The sequence below is a fragment of the Plecotus auritus genome, assembly GCF_963455305.1.
Source record: "Plecotus auritus genome assembly, chromosome: 4".
Taxonomy (NCBI): domain Eukaryota; kingdom Metazoa; phylum Chordata; class Mammalia; order Chiroptera; family Vespertilionidae; genus Plecotus; species Plecotus auritus.
Genome location: NC_137775.1, coordinates 58,407,099 through 58,421,899, shown reverse-complemented (window position 1 = coordinate 58,421,899; position 14,801 = coordinate 58,407,099). Strand labels below are relative to the sequence as shown.

Below are 14,801 nucleotides of genomic sequence, written 5' to 3'. Positions count from 1 at the left end.
CTGCCTCCTGCACACTCCCTACTGGGTATGTGCCCACGACCAAGGTACATGCCCTTGACAGGTATCGAACCTGGGACCCTTGAGTCCGCAGGCCGACGCTCTATCCACTGAGCCAAACCAGTCAGGGCCTTTCTTTAAATTGTTGTCAGCTGAGCCCGAGGCGACTGGCAGAGCCACGTCTCGGTTACGCCCTCCCCAAGAAGGTGGGGGGTGTTATCAGTACTGACTTTTTACCTTTGTCCAGGTGCCAGGGAGCGGGCTTTGATATGTAAATCCAGGCAAGCACCAGGAATACTAGGGCCTACTCAAGAATGCAAATAAGCTCCTTTGATCCTAAGTTTTGGTGATACTTCCTGGTATTTGGGGGTATAAAATAAATGTGCTGTGTGGGCTCCGGGGTCCCTGCCTCTCCATCAGAGAGGATGGCGTCCCACCTGGCTCTCAGCTTTGTTTCTATCTTTCTATCTGGTCTCTTTCTTTTATTTCTTAATCCCCAGCTCCTCCACTCAGAATTGGACCCATTCCTTTTCCGTGCTGATGCGGAAAAGAGAGAACACCTCTACACACAGGGAGTGCCTGTATGGCCAGCAAGGGGCTACAAGGTGGAGGTGGCAGGACCCCCACGAAGAGAATATGGGGGGGGCGGTTCTAATTTAGACTAAGGGTCACCAGCCAATACTTCCAAGCCTGTTCCCAGATGACCTGCAAAGTGAAGCAAATGTGGTATTTAGAAATTTTGAGATTCACTGGTTTATATATTTATTCATTTAAAATATTAGAGACCCGGTGCATGAATTCATGCACAGGTGGGGTCTGGCCCACCCGCCCTGATGGGGGCCGATCAGGGGAGGGGCCAGCCAATGGGAGGGACCGAGGACAGTTGGCCAGCTGGCCCCACCCCCAATTGGGGTGGGAGGGGCAATCGGGGGTGGGACCGGTGGGGGGAGGAGGGGCCACAGGAGGTTGGCCAGCCAACCCTGCCCCTGATCAGGCCGGTTGGCCTGCCACAGTGGGCATCATGGCAACCGGTGGTTCTGGTCGTTCCGGTGTTCCAGTTGCTGGCTTTTTATATATACACTGAGTGGCCAGATTACTATGATCTCTGAACGCATAATAATCTGGCCACTCAGTGTATATCCTATATAATAAAAGGCTAATATGCAAATTGTCCCCTCAACCAGAAGTTCGACCAGCAGGCAGGCCAGCCAACCGCCCATGTCCCCTCCCCCTGGCCAGGCTGGCCGGACCCCACCCATGCACAAATTCATGCACCGGGCCTCTAATATATATATATATATATATATATATATATATATATATAAAATATATACACACACACACACACACACACACACACACACACACACACACACTGAGTGGCCAGATTATTATGCGTTCAGAGATCATAATAATCTGGCCACTCAGTGTATAGACTAGAGGCCCGTTGCATGAAGATTCGTGCAATAGGCCTTCCTTCCCCTGGCTGCCGACACCAGTTTTCCTCTGGCACCCGGGACCCAGGCCTTCGCTCTGGCCACAGTGGAGAAGCCAAGCCTTGAGGCTAGGCTTCTCCGCTCCAGGCACAGCGGAGAAGCCAAGCCTCTTCAGTCTTCAGTCTTCAGTCATCTTCAGTCATCTTCAGTCTTCAGTCTTTAGTCTTTGCTCAGGCCAGAGCCTTCAGTCTTCGCTCCACGCCTGCATATGCAAATTAACCCATCATCTTTGTTGGGTTAATTTGCATACTCACTCCTGATTGGCTGGTGGGTGTCACAGAGGTATGGTCAATTTGCATATTTCTCTTTTATTAGTGTAGATATTTTATTATTGATTTCAGAGAGGAAGGGAGAAGGACAGAGAGATAGAAACATCAGTGATGAGAGAGAATCATTGATTGGCTGCCTCCTGCACTCCCCACACTGAGGATTGAGCCCACAACCCGGGCATGAGCCCTGACCAGAAATCAAGCCATGACCTCTTGGTTCATAGGCTGATGCTCAACCACGGAGGCAAGCCAGCCAGGCTTAGGTATTTTGAGACTTACTGGGTTAAATACTAGGTTAGCAAAACTGTCTTGGCAACCAGAGCAGATAGGCAGGTGCCCAGAGGAGAACGACTGATTCCAGGAGCCAGTGGAGAAAGGGGTGCAGGCATTTCAGGGGAGGTGGCTGGCATGTTGTGTCTTGTCGGTATTATTCCAGGGGAAACTGCCAGGTGTCAAAATGGTTGTTTTGTTACCCAATAGCTACTCCTAGAGCAGTAGGGGATGGGAGAGAGCAAAGGAGGTAGGAGGCAAGGTTTGCATTAAAAAACTACCCCAGCTCGCCCAGCTGGCTTGGCTCAGTGGTTGACCGTCAACCTATCAACCAGGAAGTCATGGTTCAGTTCCCAGTCAGGGCACATGCCTGGGCTATGGACTTGATCCCCAGTGGGGGGCGTGCAGGAGGCAGCCAATCAATGATTCGCTCTCATCATTGATGTTCCTATCTCTCTCTCCCTCACTCTTCCTCTCTGAAATCAGTAAAAATATATTATTAAAAAAAAAACAAAAAAAAACTACCCCACCTCTTCACAAAGCCCTGAGCTCAAAGTGGGTCCAGAAACCCACTGTTGGTGGTGAATAGTCATTTCACCTGTTCTTTCTCAGACAGGAACCTGCTGGGAATGAAACATGGGGTAGCCCGAGCAGACAGAGGAAGAAACCAGGGCCACCCTGTAAAATGTGGAGCAGGCCTTCTCCTGCTTGTCTTTGGGGCTCTTCACTTCCCCGGAGGAATTACCGGGCCACAGAGTCCTTGGCAAGAAACCGTTGTGGAATCGTGACCAAGGAGACGTGGGGCTGTGAGGAGGAGGAGAGGCCTCTGGTCTCTGCCAACAGAACCTTCCAGTCGCCTTGGCTAAAGTCTCAATGATTTTAGTGGTTCTCTCTTGCAGATGGAGGCTGGGACCATGGGGTGGGTGGGTTGGAATGTGGGTTTCTGAGAGAAAACAGAAGGCAAGAGGCTGGGCAGCACCTGGTGAGTGCAGGCCCTGCCCAGATCTGGGTTGGCAGGACCATGGACGTCCAGTCTGCTTCCTACTGGCTCTTGTGTTGCTGCTACCTCCAGTCCAGTAGGTGGTGTGGGACCTAGGGAGCAGGTCTCAGACCAGCCTGAGGACCTGGATGTCCCTGGCCCAACTCCAGGACAACTGCGTAAACCTCGGGCGGGAGGAGGGCAGAGGCCCTGGGAGCGGCCTCCGGCAGCCCTGCCCGTGTTGGAGCCACTGGGCTAATGAGGTATTCTTTAAAGTGTGCTTTTATTGGAAATTCCAGAGTACCTAATTCTTTTTCTCTTTTCTTTTTCTCCTAGGCCCTGGGAAATCATGAATTTGATAATGGTGCCGAAGGTCTGATTGATCCACTCCTCAGAGAGGCCAAATTTCCAATTCTGAGTGCAAACATTAAAGCGAAGGGGCCGCTAGCATCTCAAATAGCAAATCTTTATTTGCCGTATACAAACCTTTCTGTTGGTGGTGAATTGGTGGGAATTGTTGGATACACCTCAAAAGAAACTCCTGTTCTCTCAAATCCAGGTACTTTCTATTTTCATAGCACTCCTTGTTTGAAAATAGAGGCAGCAAATCAGAGCGTGGCACTATTTTTATGGACTGTGGGTAGAAGGAGGAACCACGTGTGGTGTTGGGCAACGGTGTACCTAGGATGGCAGTGACGAAACCAGCCTGGTGGCCCCCACATCGTTCTAGGCTACTTCTTAAGGACATTCGCTCTTCTGTTCCGTGAACTTCCTTGTTGACAGTGTCTCTGCTTAATTCGGTGCATTTAAGATTGGAGGAGAAATCTGTTTAAATCCAGGGCTAAACAGTGCAGAGTCATTTACTGGAGAATAAGAGCCACATAATCGCTGCCCTCGTCCTGTGGAGTCAGGGTGCCTAGAGCGAGGGGACTACATCGTTTACCTTACCTTTCCTTTTCTGGTATGATTATTACATGTCCAGTTAACTCTCCTTTCTGCCTTTGCCTTACTCGTCTTTTGTAGTTGAATGACTTTGCTCTATCTGGCTTTCTGGGAAATATGTATGATCTGATGATATCTACATCCATATATATATTTTAGGAGACATATATCTATCTGCCTATCCTATCTAATAAAGAGGTAATATGCAAATTGACCATCACTCCAACACACAAGATGGCCACCCCCATGTGGTCAAAGATGGCCACCCCCATGTGGACACAAGATGGCTGCCACAAGATGGCCAGCAGGGGAAGGCAGTTGGGGTGACCAGGCCTCCAGGGGAGGGCACTTGCGGGGGGGACCAGGCCTGCAGGGGAGGGCAGTTGGGGGCAACCAGGCCAGCAGAAACACTACCAGTGAGAAATTACATTTTTTCTAAATTCTCCAAATTAATTTTCTTTCCATATTTGAAGAAAAAAGGGAAACTAGGAGCTATCAGAAACAGGGATTTTCATCAAGAATTAATTGCTACACCTGTCAGAATGGCCATCATCAATAAATCAGGAAACAACCAGTGTTGGCGAGTATGTGGAGTAACTGGAACCCTCATGCACTCTCAGTACCCAGATGGGACCCCTGTCTATGCAGAGCTCAATGATACTCTCATGCTGACCTTAGCCAGTGAGCAGAACGGAGTTGTCAGCCAGCGTGTTAAGATTGGCATACAAGAACTAGTGGCTGACAGAGTTGTAAGTTTAAGACTGATTATCCTAAACTTGCAAACAAAGCCTTAGAATTAATCATCTGTTTGTACTTTATGCATATGTGCCCAGGCATTTTCTGCATTGGTGTAAAGGAAGTCTACATATAAAAATAGAATAGAAAAAAAAATAGGCTTGCAGGTCGGAAACCTCCTCATAGTTTGAGCTTGAATCTTGAGCAACATAATATCATCCGCAACCTTAAGCCAATGTAACATTAAGTGAATGTAACTGAGGATTAATAACCTGGATGGGCAGAATGGGGCTTTGTAGCAATTTTATATTTAATTTAAAAACTATGTATTGGCACCCTCCCTGGTTTGGCTCAGTGGATAGAGCATCAACCTGCAGACTGAAGAGTCCCAGATTCGATTCCGGTCAAGGGCACACACCCAGGTTGTGGGCTTGATCCCCAGTAGGAGGCGTCAGGAGGCAGCTGATGGATGTTTCTATCTCTCCCTCTCCCTTCCTTTCTGAAATCAATAAAAATATATTTTAAATAAATAAATAAATAAATAAAATGTATTGGCCTTAGTCATTTAAGAGTTTTAGCAGATTAAGATGTTTTTGCTTAGCATGTTAGTGTGTACAATAAGTAGTATAATAAAAAGTATTGTTGATACATATCCATTGTATTTGTTTTGTTCCTTTTAGGGCCAAATTTAGTATTTGAAGATGAAATCACTGCATTGCAACTGCAAGTAGATAAGCTAACGACTCTCAATGTGAACAAAATTATTGCCCTGGGACACTCTGGCTTTGAAATGGATAAACTCATTGCTCAGAAAGTGAGGGGCGTGGACGTCGTGGTGGGAGGACACACCAACACGTTCCTTTACACAGGTAATTGCTTCAAAAGGGTGATCCCAGCCAGGGGTCTCCATAGCTTAGTCTCTTTCGCCTTTACAACTGCCATGATTACTTTTACTACTATTTAGTACATTACAGAAATTATATATGTAATGTATTATACATATGTAATACACATCGAAAGGTAATAGGTGTAAATCTTACTCAGAGACATTTCTAAGAACAGTTTATTGCTTTCATGATTATGTCAGTTTCATGTGTGTATATTGTAAATATATGTAATCTATATATATATAAAAAGCCAGCGACCATAACGGCCATAATGACCAGTCACTATGTCTCTGACTGTGGCCAGTGAACCGGCCGATCAGGGGGTGGAGCCAGCCGGCCAACCTCGAAGCCCCTCCTCCCAGCTTGCCACACCCCAATGGGCCCCACCACCCTGATCGGCCCACAGCCCTTCCTCCCCCCACCCCAATAGGGGCTAGGGCCAGCCCACCAACCTCCTGCAGCCCTTCCCCCCACCTGGTCCCACCCCAGATCAGCCCCCCCCCCCCGCCCCATCAAGGGCAGGGCTGGCCGGTCAACCACCTATGGCCCCTCCTCCAGGCTGCTGACCCTCGATCAGCATCCCCCACCCCATTCGGGGGTGGGTCCAGCTGGCCCACAGCCCATAGCCCCTCCCCATGGCCAGCCGAACCTCCAATCTTCCCCCAATCCCAATCAGGGGCAGGGTCTGCCAGCCAATTGCCCAAGGCCCCTTCCCCCAGCCGGCCAGGCCCTAATCGGGCCCTGATCAGGGCAGGCTGGCTGGCCAACCTCCTGTCATCTCCTCCTCCCGACAGGCCCAGCCCCAATCCTCCCCAATTGGGGCCAGGCCAGCCGGACCCCACCCATGCACAAATTCGTGCACTGGACCTCTAGTATATATACAAATTTATATATAGCAAAAAGATTACTGAACCCCAACCAAAAGTCAGTTTATATAAAAAAGCAACAAGTCATATGAAAATGTTTAAGCATAAACAAGCTACTGTAAATAAGGCTTTCACAGCTCAAAGGGACAGGGCTTGCTTTGTAGGTTCCTAGGTGGCAGGAGCTGGAACCCTGGGTTCAAGACCTGACGCAGCTGCATACAGCCTCTGAGAGTCCTGGAGCCACACCGCCCCTGGCCCTCTGGAGGGTGTGAGCTCTCCCCTGCCTCCCTTCTGTCCCTCCCCCGTTCCCTCTCCCTTCTCCTACCTCTCCTTCCCCTACCTCTTGCTCCTGCCCCCTCCACCTCAATCCTCTCTCTCCCTCCCTTTGTCTATGTAAGAAGCTTCCAAAACTGTGGAGAATTTTTGTGAGCATTTATTGGAGCCAAATAGGATATATGCCAGGGGCAAGATTTCAGATGCTTCTAAAAATAGGAGCTTTACAGTTTATTTTATGCACTTGAAATTAAGAAGAGGAAATAAGGAAGATTGGAGAGAACAAGGTGGCAGTTGGATTACAAGATAGTTAACAAGATTGTTCTCTTGAGGGTGAATACTCCACTCAAGGGGTCTTACTTCTGGCATTCCAAAGGTGTATTAACCTGGATGCACAGGAACAATGGGCAGAGCTGGCTTTAAACCTTTCACTGAAGAAGCGATAGGCCTGGGGTGTGACCACCCACCATGACCTGCCCAGTTAGGGATTTATGATCAGATCACCTGTGAGCTTACTTTCCACAGAAAAGTTGCTTTTTCATCCACACCTTTCTCCCTCCTCTCCTTTTTCCTCCTCCCTCCCTTTCTCCTTCCCTCCTTCTTCCCTCCCTCCCCCTCTCTCCTTGTTGTTATATAGTTTTAGTTAGAAATTAACCTATAATGCCCCAAAATGTTTGAGCCTGGCTCGGTGCCCCACACCACCGCCGCATGGAGCTTTAAAGTGTTTTCAAGAAAAGGAAGAAGAAGAGGGCCTGGCTGGTTAGGAATTTTCTCAGCAGCGAGAAGGAAGGCTTTGGTGGGGAACAACCCACTCCTTGAAGAGGTGGCTCCTTGGCACGTCTCTGCATCTCTGCGTAGGCTCTCTAATGTGATAAAAGCAAAGCTCCACTAAACCCCAAACAGCAGAAAATGTTTAATAGGGTTACCACTAAGAAGAGTGTGGGCAAGGAGCAAACGTCTCCTCCAGGTTCTGTAATCAAATAGACATGAGACAAATTAGAAATAGACAATAACCACAGTTAATTCATACATAACTATGGGAGCCACCCACACGTGAGTCAGAGACTGAGGGCTAAAAGGTAGAATCTGTGACATTCTGAGCTAAGGATGAGGGAAGGCGCCTGAAGCTCCAGAGGGGAGAGGCCATTGAAGACCAGGTGTTCAGCTCTTAGAAGTCTCCCCTGCCCTATAGAGAGGTGATAAGAACATTATTTCTGGTGATAACTCTATGGGCAAGGCTCCCATTTAAATTCTTTACGGGAGAAGGAAATGTGTCTCTGGGCCCTCGGGGTTGTGATTGCCTTCAGCTGAAAATGACCCACAGGCCCGAGTGGCACATGTGGGGCGGCTGTCTGACCCCCTCGGGTGTGTAGTGGGTGGAGGTTGGCCACGGGTGAAAATATGCCAGTCAGAGCAGTGACACTGGTGAACTGTTTCACATGGTGGGGCTGGCTTCCTGTGAGAAATAATGCCAGTTTACAGGAGCTCATTCAAGGCCTTCTCAGGTCGTTTCCCTGTTGGTAGACACAGGCTGAAGAATTTCAAACTCGTTATACCCATTGGTGAGCGTGAAGGCAATGTGGTGGGTTAAAAAACAGTAGGTGGTGTCTTTTTTTTTCCAACAGATTAGGCACTCAAACGTCACACCTGTGTTTAATTTTCTGCTGTTTAATGGAAAAAGATGTCTATATAAAATGGTGAGAACAGCCCAGGCACGTAGCAGGCCGTAAGTCCATCCGTGTGGCGAGGAGGGGGATGGACAGAAAGTGATGTGAACTTTCTCAGTGCGGGTAACAGTGCGATCAAACATCAGAGAGCCACGCAGTAACCTGGGAGAGTTACGGGGACCGAATGTGCCAAGACGGGGCAAGTCCAGAGTGGCACTGGGTCAAGTGCGCTGTGGTCCGACTCTGTTTGTGCCACTAACTGGGGGTTCGACCCTGACTCGGCCTGGTTTCCCTCACTGTAGAGTGAGGGTGGTGATCACAGAACCTATCATAAGGGTCACTGGGACTCCTGTGTGTAAGGTGGGTGTAGGGCAAGAGCCTCAGAACAGGGCCAGGCGTCCACTTTTCAGTTCTGTCCCTGCTCTGTGGATAAGGCACACGAAAGCCCTTCTCTAGAGCCTCTTCTGAGCTTTTCTCTGAGGCAATGTCAGAACCCAGGATACATCGTGGGAGCTGGATATGTGCTTCCCACACTTCATCCTTTAGTGATTTTGAACTTTTTTGCTATAATCCGTAGTAAGAAAGGCACGCGCGCGTGTGTGTGTGTGTATGTGTGTGTGTGTGTGTGTGCATTCTCACACATAAACACACACACAAACACAAAGAAACTTTTATGGAGCACCCAGAATGCACTCTGATATCTTCTGTTCTACTGTTCCATTTTTCTAAGTGCCAGTTACCACCCTTAATCTCTTCAGATTGTAGCTAGTCCATATTTTGGAAAACTCAGCTTTAAATGAGGTGTGACCAAAACAGAGCATGAGCAATCACAGGCTCTAACCTCTCCCTTCGGACACGGAAGTCACTCCCAGGTTCCTCGGGGCTTGTCTTTACAGCACCTTAATGATGCCCTCCTACAGCACCACTTCCATCCACAGCCTTGGCGAGGCCATCAATCAGTGTGCCTGCTGGGTCTGAAAAGGGCTGTTGGCTCTGCCTGGCCTCCCACTCATTCTTCAGCCTGTCCTTTTGTTCTTGCCACTTTGTTCCAGCCCATGAAGTCCTGCAAAACACTATGTGCCTTTTGCTAAGTTGCCGAATTTAGTTAATGATGAATGAATGGGTGAAAGAAGGATGTAAGGGTAAAAATTATAAGCTGCTTATCCATAAATCTCAAGGTGGACAGTTACAGTCTCTGAAAAACACTGCCTCTAGAGTCTTAGTCATTCATTTCACATTTTCTGATTGCTCTTGTGAAAATTTTCAATTTTGATACTCGTCATTTTGAGGAATGAGCTGACAAAAGTAATAAGGGTATTCCAGGACACAGTAAGGGATGAGGCATATTTCCTTGTTTAAGTACATTTTTTCAGCTTTAAAAAACAACAACCCACGAACCTTCACTGAATTGTTTGAATTGCATTAGCATAAAGTTAAGTTAAATATTATTAGTTAATAAAAATATAGTTAAAAATAATGCATCCCTTGGAATTGTAAATCTTGCTGAGAATCATTTCAACACACATACAGGACCTGCCACACACACATACACACACACACACACACACACACACACACACACACAAACACCATCACACACACACCATCTCACACACACACCATCACACACACACACCATCACACACACACACACACACACACACACAGCATCACACACACACACACCTGAAAGAATATCACAAAAATCTGGATTGCACCCAGCACTTTTTCTATTTTGTTACTTAATTTGATTAATGCAGTTACTACCTGTTAAATTAATTTCATTGTGTTGTAGCTGGCCCATAGTTTTGAAAATTCAGCTGCAGGGTCAGGGAAGATTGAAGCCTGGAAGTCTCCGTTTGACCCCTTAAGCCTTAAGGGATCAAATGTATGTTGATGGAAGGAGATTAGACTTTGGGTGGTGAGTACACAATGCAATATACATACATTGTGTTGTAGAATTGTACACTTGAAACTTAGATTCTGTTATTCACCAACGTCACCCCAATTAATTGAGTTGAAAAAATAAAATAATGAAAAAAATTTTAAAACTCAGCTTTAAATGAGGCATGACAGAAACAGTACATAAACAGCCCCTCTGCAAATGTTGAGCATCAGTCAAGGTTCTGTTGACTACAACCCCTGTGCACATGTCCGAATGAAGAGGAGAGAGCTTCCCCTCACCAGGCTTACAAAATGTTACAGCTGCAAGGACAAGGGCTGGGACGCACATATCTTCTCTGAAGGAATTAATCCAGGTTGTTGCCTTTGGAGAAAAAGGTAGTAAGGTGAGTGCAGGTTGAAAGAGGCAGCAGGTACTCCCGGGGACTCTGTTCTGTGTCAGCCCTTGAAGGCGGACCAACTCCTAAGGTGCTGTCTCTCGGCTCTAACTTATTCTTGGGTTATACCAGCCAGCCTGGCTGGCTCTGGCCTTGGGTGAAAGTAGACATCAGTTTCTCTATCTGCAGAATAACAGGATTGATCCCTTCCATTCGAACACCCTGTTCCCCAGAAAGTCATCCGTGCAAACAGGCTGATTGCTTACTTTCCAAAATTAGGGGAAATAAAATGTTTTCTGGCAGAACAGTTTATAATTTCTCGCGGGTACTGCAGAGAACGTAATTTTACCTCTAAGCTCTCTGAGGCTCCTCTATAGGGGAATTTGTAAAGACCTTGTCGGGCTGTGGAAGCAGAGCTTGGGTCTTCCGTGCCAGTTATCTCCAGGTTCTCTTTATTTAAATTGTGTACTGCACACTCCCTTGCTCTCCAACCCAACTGAAAGGAATGGTTGGTGGGAATCAGCTGTCAAGACCCCTCACTGAGCACAAACACAGCACTTCCCACTGGACCACTGGATGTGACCACTACCTTGGGATTGCCTTCTCCAGCTAAATACTGATTTTCCCTAAAAGAGGTATCAGGTTTACATGAATTTGTGGTTGTGTGTACCTCCTTATTAATCTCCAGAAATTAGGTGTTGCTTCTGAAAAGAACACTGTTAGTGAGTGGAGGATAGTTCTGAGGTGTTTCCTGGGGTCCCTCTGTCTGGTCTCATGGGAAAGTAGCCAGGGGGTCATTCCACCTTAGGGATCAGGAACTGAAGCATAACTTAGGTTAAGATGTTATCTTTAGCCTGCCAGAGGTCCTGGTCTTGTGACCATTACTCAGCTGCAGGCTACTGTCCCCTGCTGCCTCTGGGGTTGCTGATTATCCAGGAGAAAAGGTTAGGTCTCTGAGGGGTAAGGGTGTGGGGGAGGGGAATATGATTTCTAGAGCTAAGATCTAAAACTAAATGAAAGTCATAAGGAGCCTTGGTTTCAGAATGACTGTTTTTATGGCTCTTGTTTTTATTTGTCATTTGTTTCATAAAGCCCGGTTCTGTAATGTAAAAAGTGAATGGGAAGTCTGGTATCTGGATGGGTACTAAGCCATGGGAAGGCTAGATCCTACAGAAGAGAAGGAGGTAGCACTCCTTCCCTGCTCTGTTTCCATTGAGCAACCTCTCCCGACCCATACAGATGAAACAAAGACCTTAGGCCTGGCCCGTGGGCAGTGGACATCCACAACACTGGGCAGGTGTTGGAGCTCTGTACAGGTTTGCAGAGTGAGTGAATGATGTGGAAGCCCATTCCATGCAGAGCTCCCTGATTTGATGCTCCTATAACCAGTCAGGGTTGAGTGCAGCCCTGACTGGTTATAGGATTGGGTTGGGTTTCAGGCCAGCTTCATGTAGACCAGTGATTTTCAAACAGTGTGCCACAAGAATTTTAAAAACATGCAATACCTGCTATTTAGTCAGAGGCACTGAGCTCTTTTCCCTTAGGTTGTCAAGAAATGACAACAGCCAACACACCAATAGCCGTCCAGTGTGAATGAATAAAAATTATACCTATTTTTTGTCAGATCGGCAAAAACTGTAATATATTTTTTGGTGTAGCGCAGAATTTTAGTAATTACTTTATGTGTACCATTAAATGAAAATGGTTGAAATTGCTGTTCTACTTCTCAGACAAAAAAGTTAAAGTCCATTACCACCAAACCAGCATTTCAAGGAATATTAAAGGGCCCACTTTAAGAAGTATAAAGACTAAAATGGTAATAAATAACTTATGCTATATAATAAAAGGCTAATATGCAAATTGTCCCTTCGGGAGTTCAACTGACCAGGAGTTCGACTGCTTGCTATGATGTGCACTGACCACCAGGGGGCAGTTCAGAATGAAGGAAGGGCCCAACTGGCAGCTGGGGGAAGGAAGACCCAAATCAGCCCTGATTGCTGGCCAGGCCTTGGGACCCTACCCATGCACAAATTTCATGCACCGGGCTTCTAGTCAATAATAACCTTAAATGTAAATGGACTAAATGTTCCAATCAAAAGACATGAATGGATAAGAAAACATGACCATATATATGCTGTCTACAAGAGACCCACATCAGAACTAAAGATGTACACAGATGAAAGGGAAGTGATGGGGGAAAAATTCCATGCACATGGAAATGGGAAAAAACAATAAGGTAAGGTAGCAATACTTATATCAGGCAAAATAGACTTCAACACAAAAGCAATAAAAGAGACAAAGAAGGTCACTACGTAATACTAAAGGCATTGATCCAACAAAAGGTTATAACCCTTGTAAACATACATGTACCCAACATAGGAGCACCTAAATATGTAAAGCAAATCTTGATGGACATTGAGAGAAAGATCAACAGCAATACTGACATAGTAGGGTACTTTAACACTCTGCTAACATCAATAGATAGATCTTCCAGACAAAAAAAATAAAGAAACAGCAGCCTTAACACACTGGATTGGATGGATTTAATTGATATTTACAGAACATTTCATCCCAAAGCAGCAAAATATGCTTTCTCCTCAAGTTCACCTGGAACATTCTCAAAGATAGACCACATGTTAGACCACAAAATAAGTTTTAAGAAATTCAAGAAGATTGAAATAATATCAAGAATCTTCTCTGACCACAATCGTTTGAAACTAGAAATCAACAATAAAAAAAAAAGTGAAAAACTTTCAAATACATGGAGGCTAAATAACATGTTATTAAACATTGACTGGGTTAACAATGAGATCAAGAAAGAAGTCAAAAGTTACTGAAGACATGTGAAAATGAATATACAACCCAAAATCTATGGAATACAGAGAGAGCAGTCCTGAGAGGGAAGTTCATAGTACTACAGGCCTTACCTCAACAAGAAAGAGAAATCTCAAATAAACAATCTATACCTAAAAGAAATAGAAAAGGAGTAACAAAAAAAGCCCAAAGGAAGTAGAAGAAAGAATAAAGATCATAGCAGAAATAAATGACATAGCATCAAACTAAAGAAAAAAAATACAAAGGATCAATGAAACCAAGAGCTGGTTCTTTGAAAAGATAAACAAGATTGATGCAGACTCATTGAGAAACAAAGAAAGAGGACCCAAATAAATAAAATCAGAAATGAAAGAGATGTAACAACTGACACCACAGAATTACAAAGGATTGTAAGAAAATACTATAAACAACTATATGACAAGAAATTGGACAACCTGGGTGAAATAGATAAATTCCTAGCAACACACAATCTTCCAAAACTAAATCAGGAGGAATCAGAAAAACTGCAACTAATGAAATTGAAGCAGTAATTTAAAAAAAACCTCCCATCAAACAAAAGTCTTGGATTGGATGGACTTACAGGTGAGTTTTACCAAACATTCCAAGAAGAACTAACACCTATTCTCCTCAAACTATTCCAAAAAATTCAAGAGGAGGGATGATTTCCAAGCTCTTTTTATGAGGCCAGCATTATCCTAATTCCAAAACCAGATAAAGAGACTAGAAATAAAGAAAATTATAGACAAAGATCCCTGATGAACATAGATGCTAAAATCCTCAACAAAATATTAGCAAACTATATCTAGCAATACATTAAAAATATCATATACCATGAACAAATGAGATTTATTCCAAGGATGCAGGGTTGGTACAATATTCACAAATCAATAAATGTGATACATCACATAAACAAAATGACGGCTAAAAATCACATAATCATATCAATAGATTCAGAAAAGGTATTTGATAAAGTCCAACACCCATTTATGATTTTAAAAAAACTCTCAGCAAAGTGGGAATAGAGGGATTATACCTCAACATAATAAAGACCATATATGACAAACCTACAGCCAACATCATACTCAATGGGCAAAAGCATTTGCCCTAATATCAGGAACAAGACAGGGATGTACGTCTGCCTTCACCACTCTTATTCAACACAATACTAGAAGTCCTAGCCACAGCACTCAGACAAGAAGAATAAAAGGCACTAAATTGGGAAGGAGGAAGCAAAACTGTCATTATTCACAGATGACATGATATTGTACATAGAAAACCCTGAGGACTCCACCAAAAAAAAAAAAAA

The 14,801-nt window shown here is 45.2% G+C and overlaps 1 protein-coding gene across 1 annotated transcript in view; it reads left to right on the top strand.

The window, feature by feature from the left end:
- The window catches only part of NT5E (5'-nucleotidase ecto), a 54,013-nt gene that overhangs the window by 21,385 nt on the left and 17,827 nt on the right, over window positions 1–14,801 (top strand). The window contains exons 2-3 of the mRNA XM_080663229.1: window positions 3,348–3,570; window positions 5,369–5,557. Of these exons, the coding sequence (XP_080519355.1) occupies window positions 3,348–3,570; window positions 5,369–5,557 (412 nt within the window). The remainder of the gene's footprint in view (window positions 1–3,347; window positions 3,571–5,368; window positions 5,558–14,801) is intronic.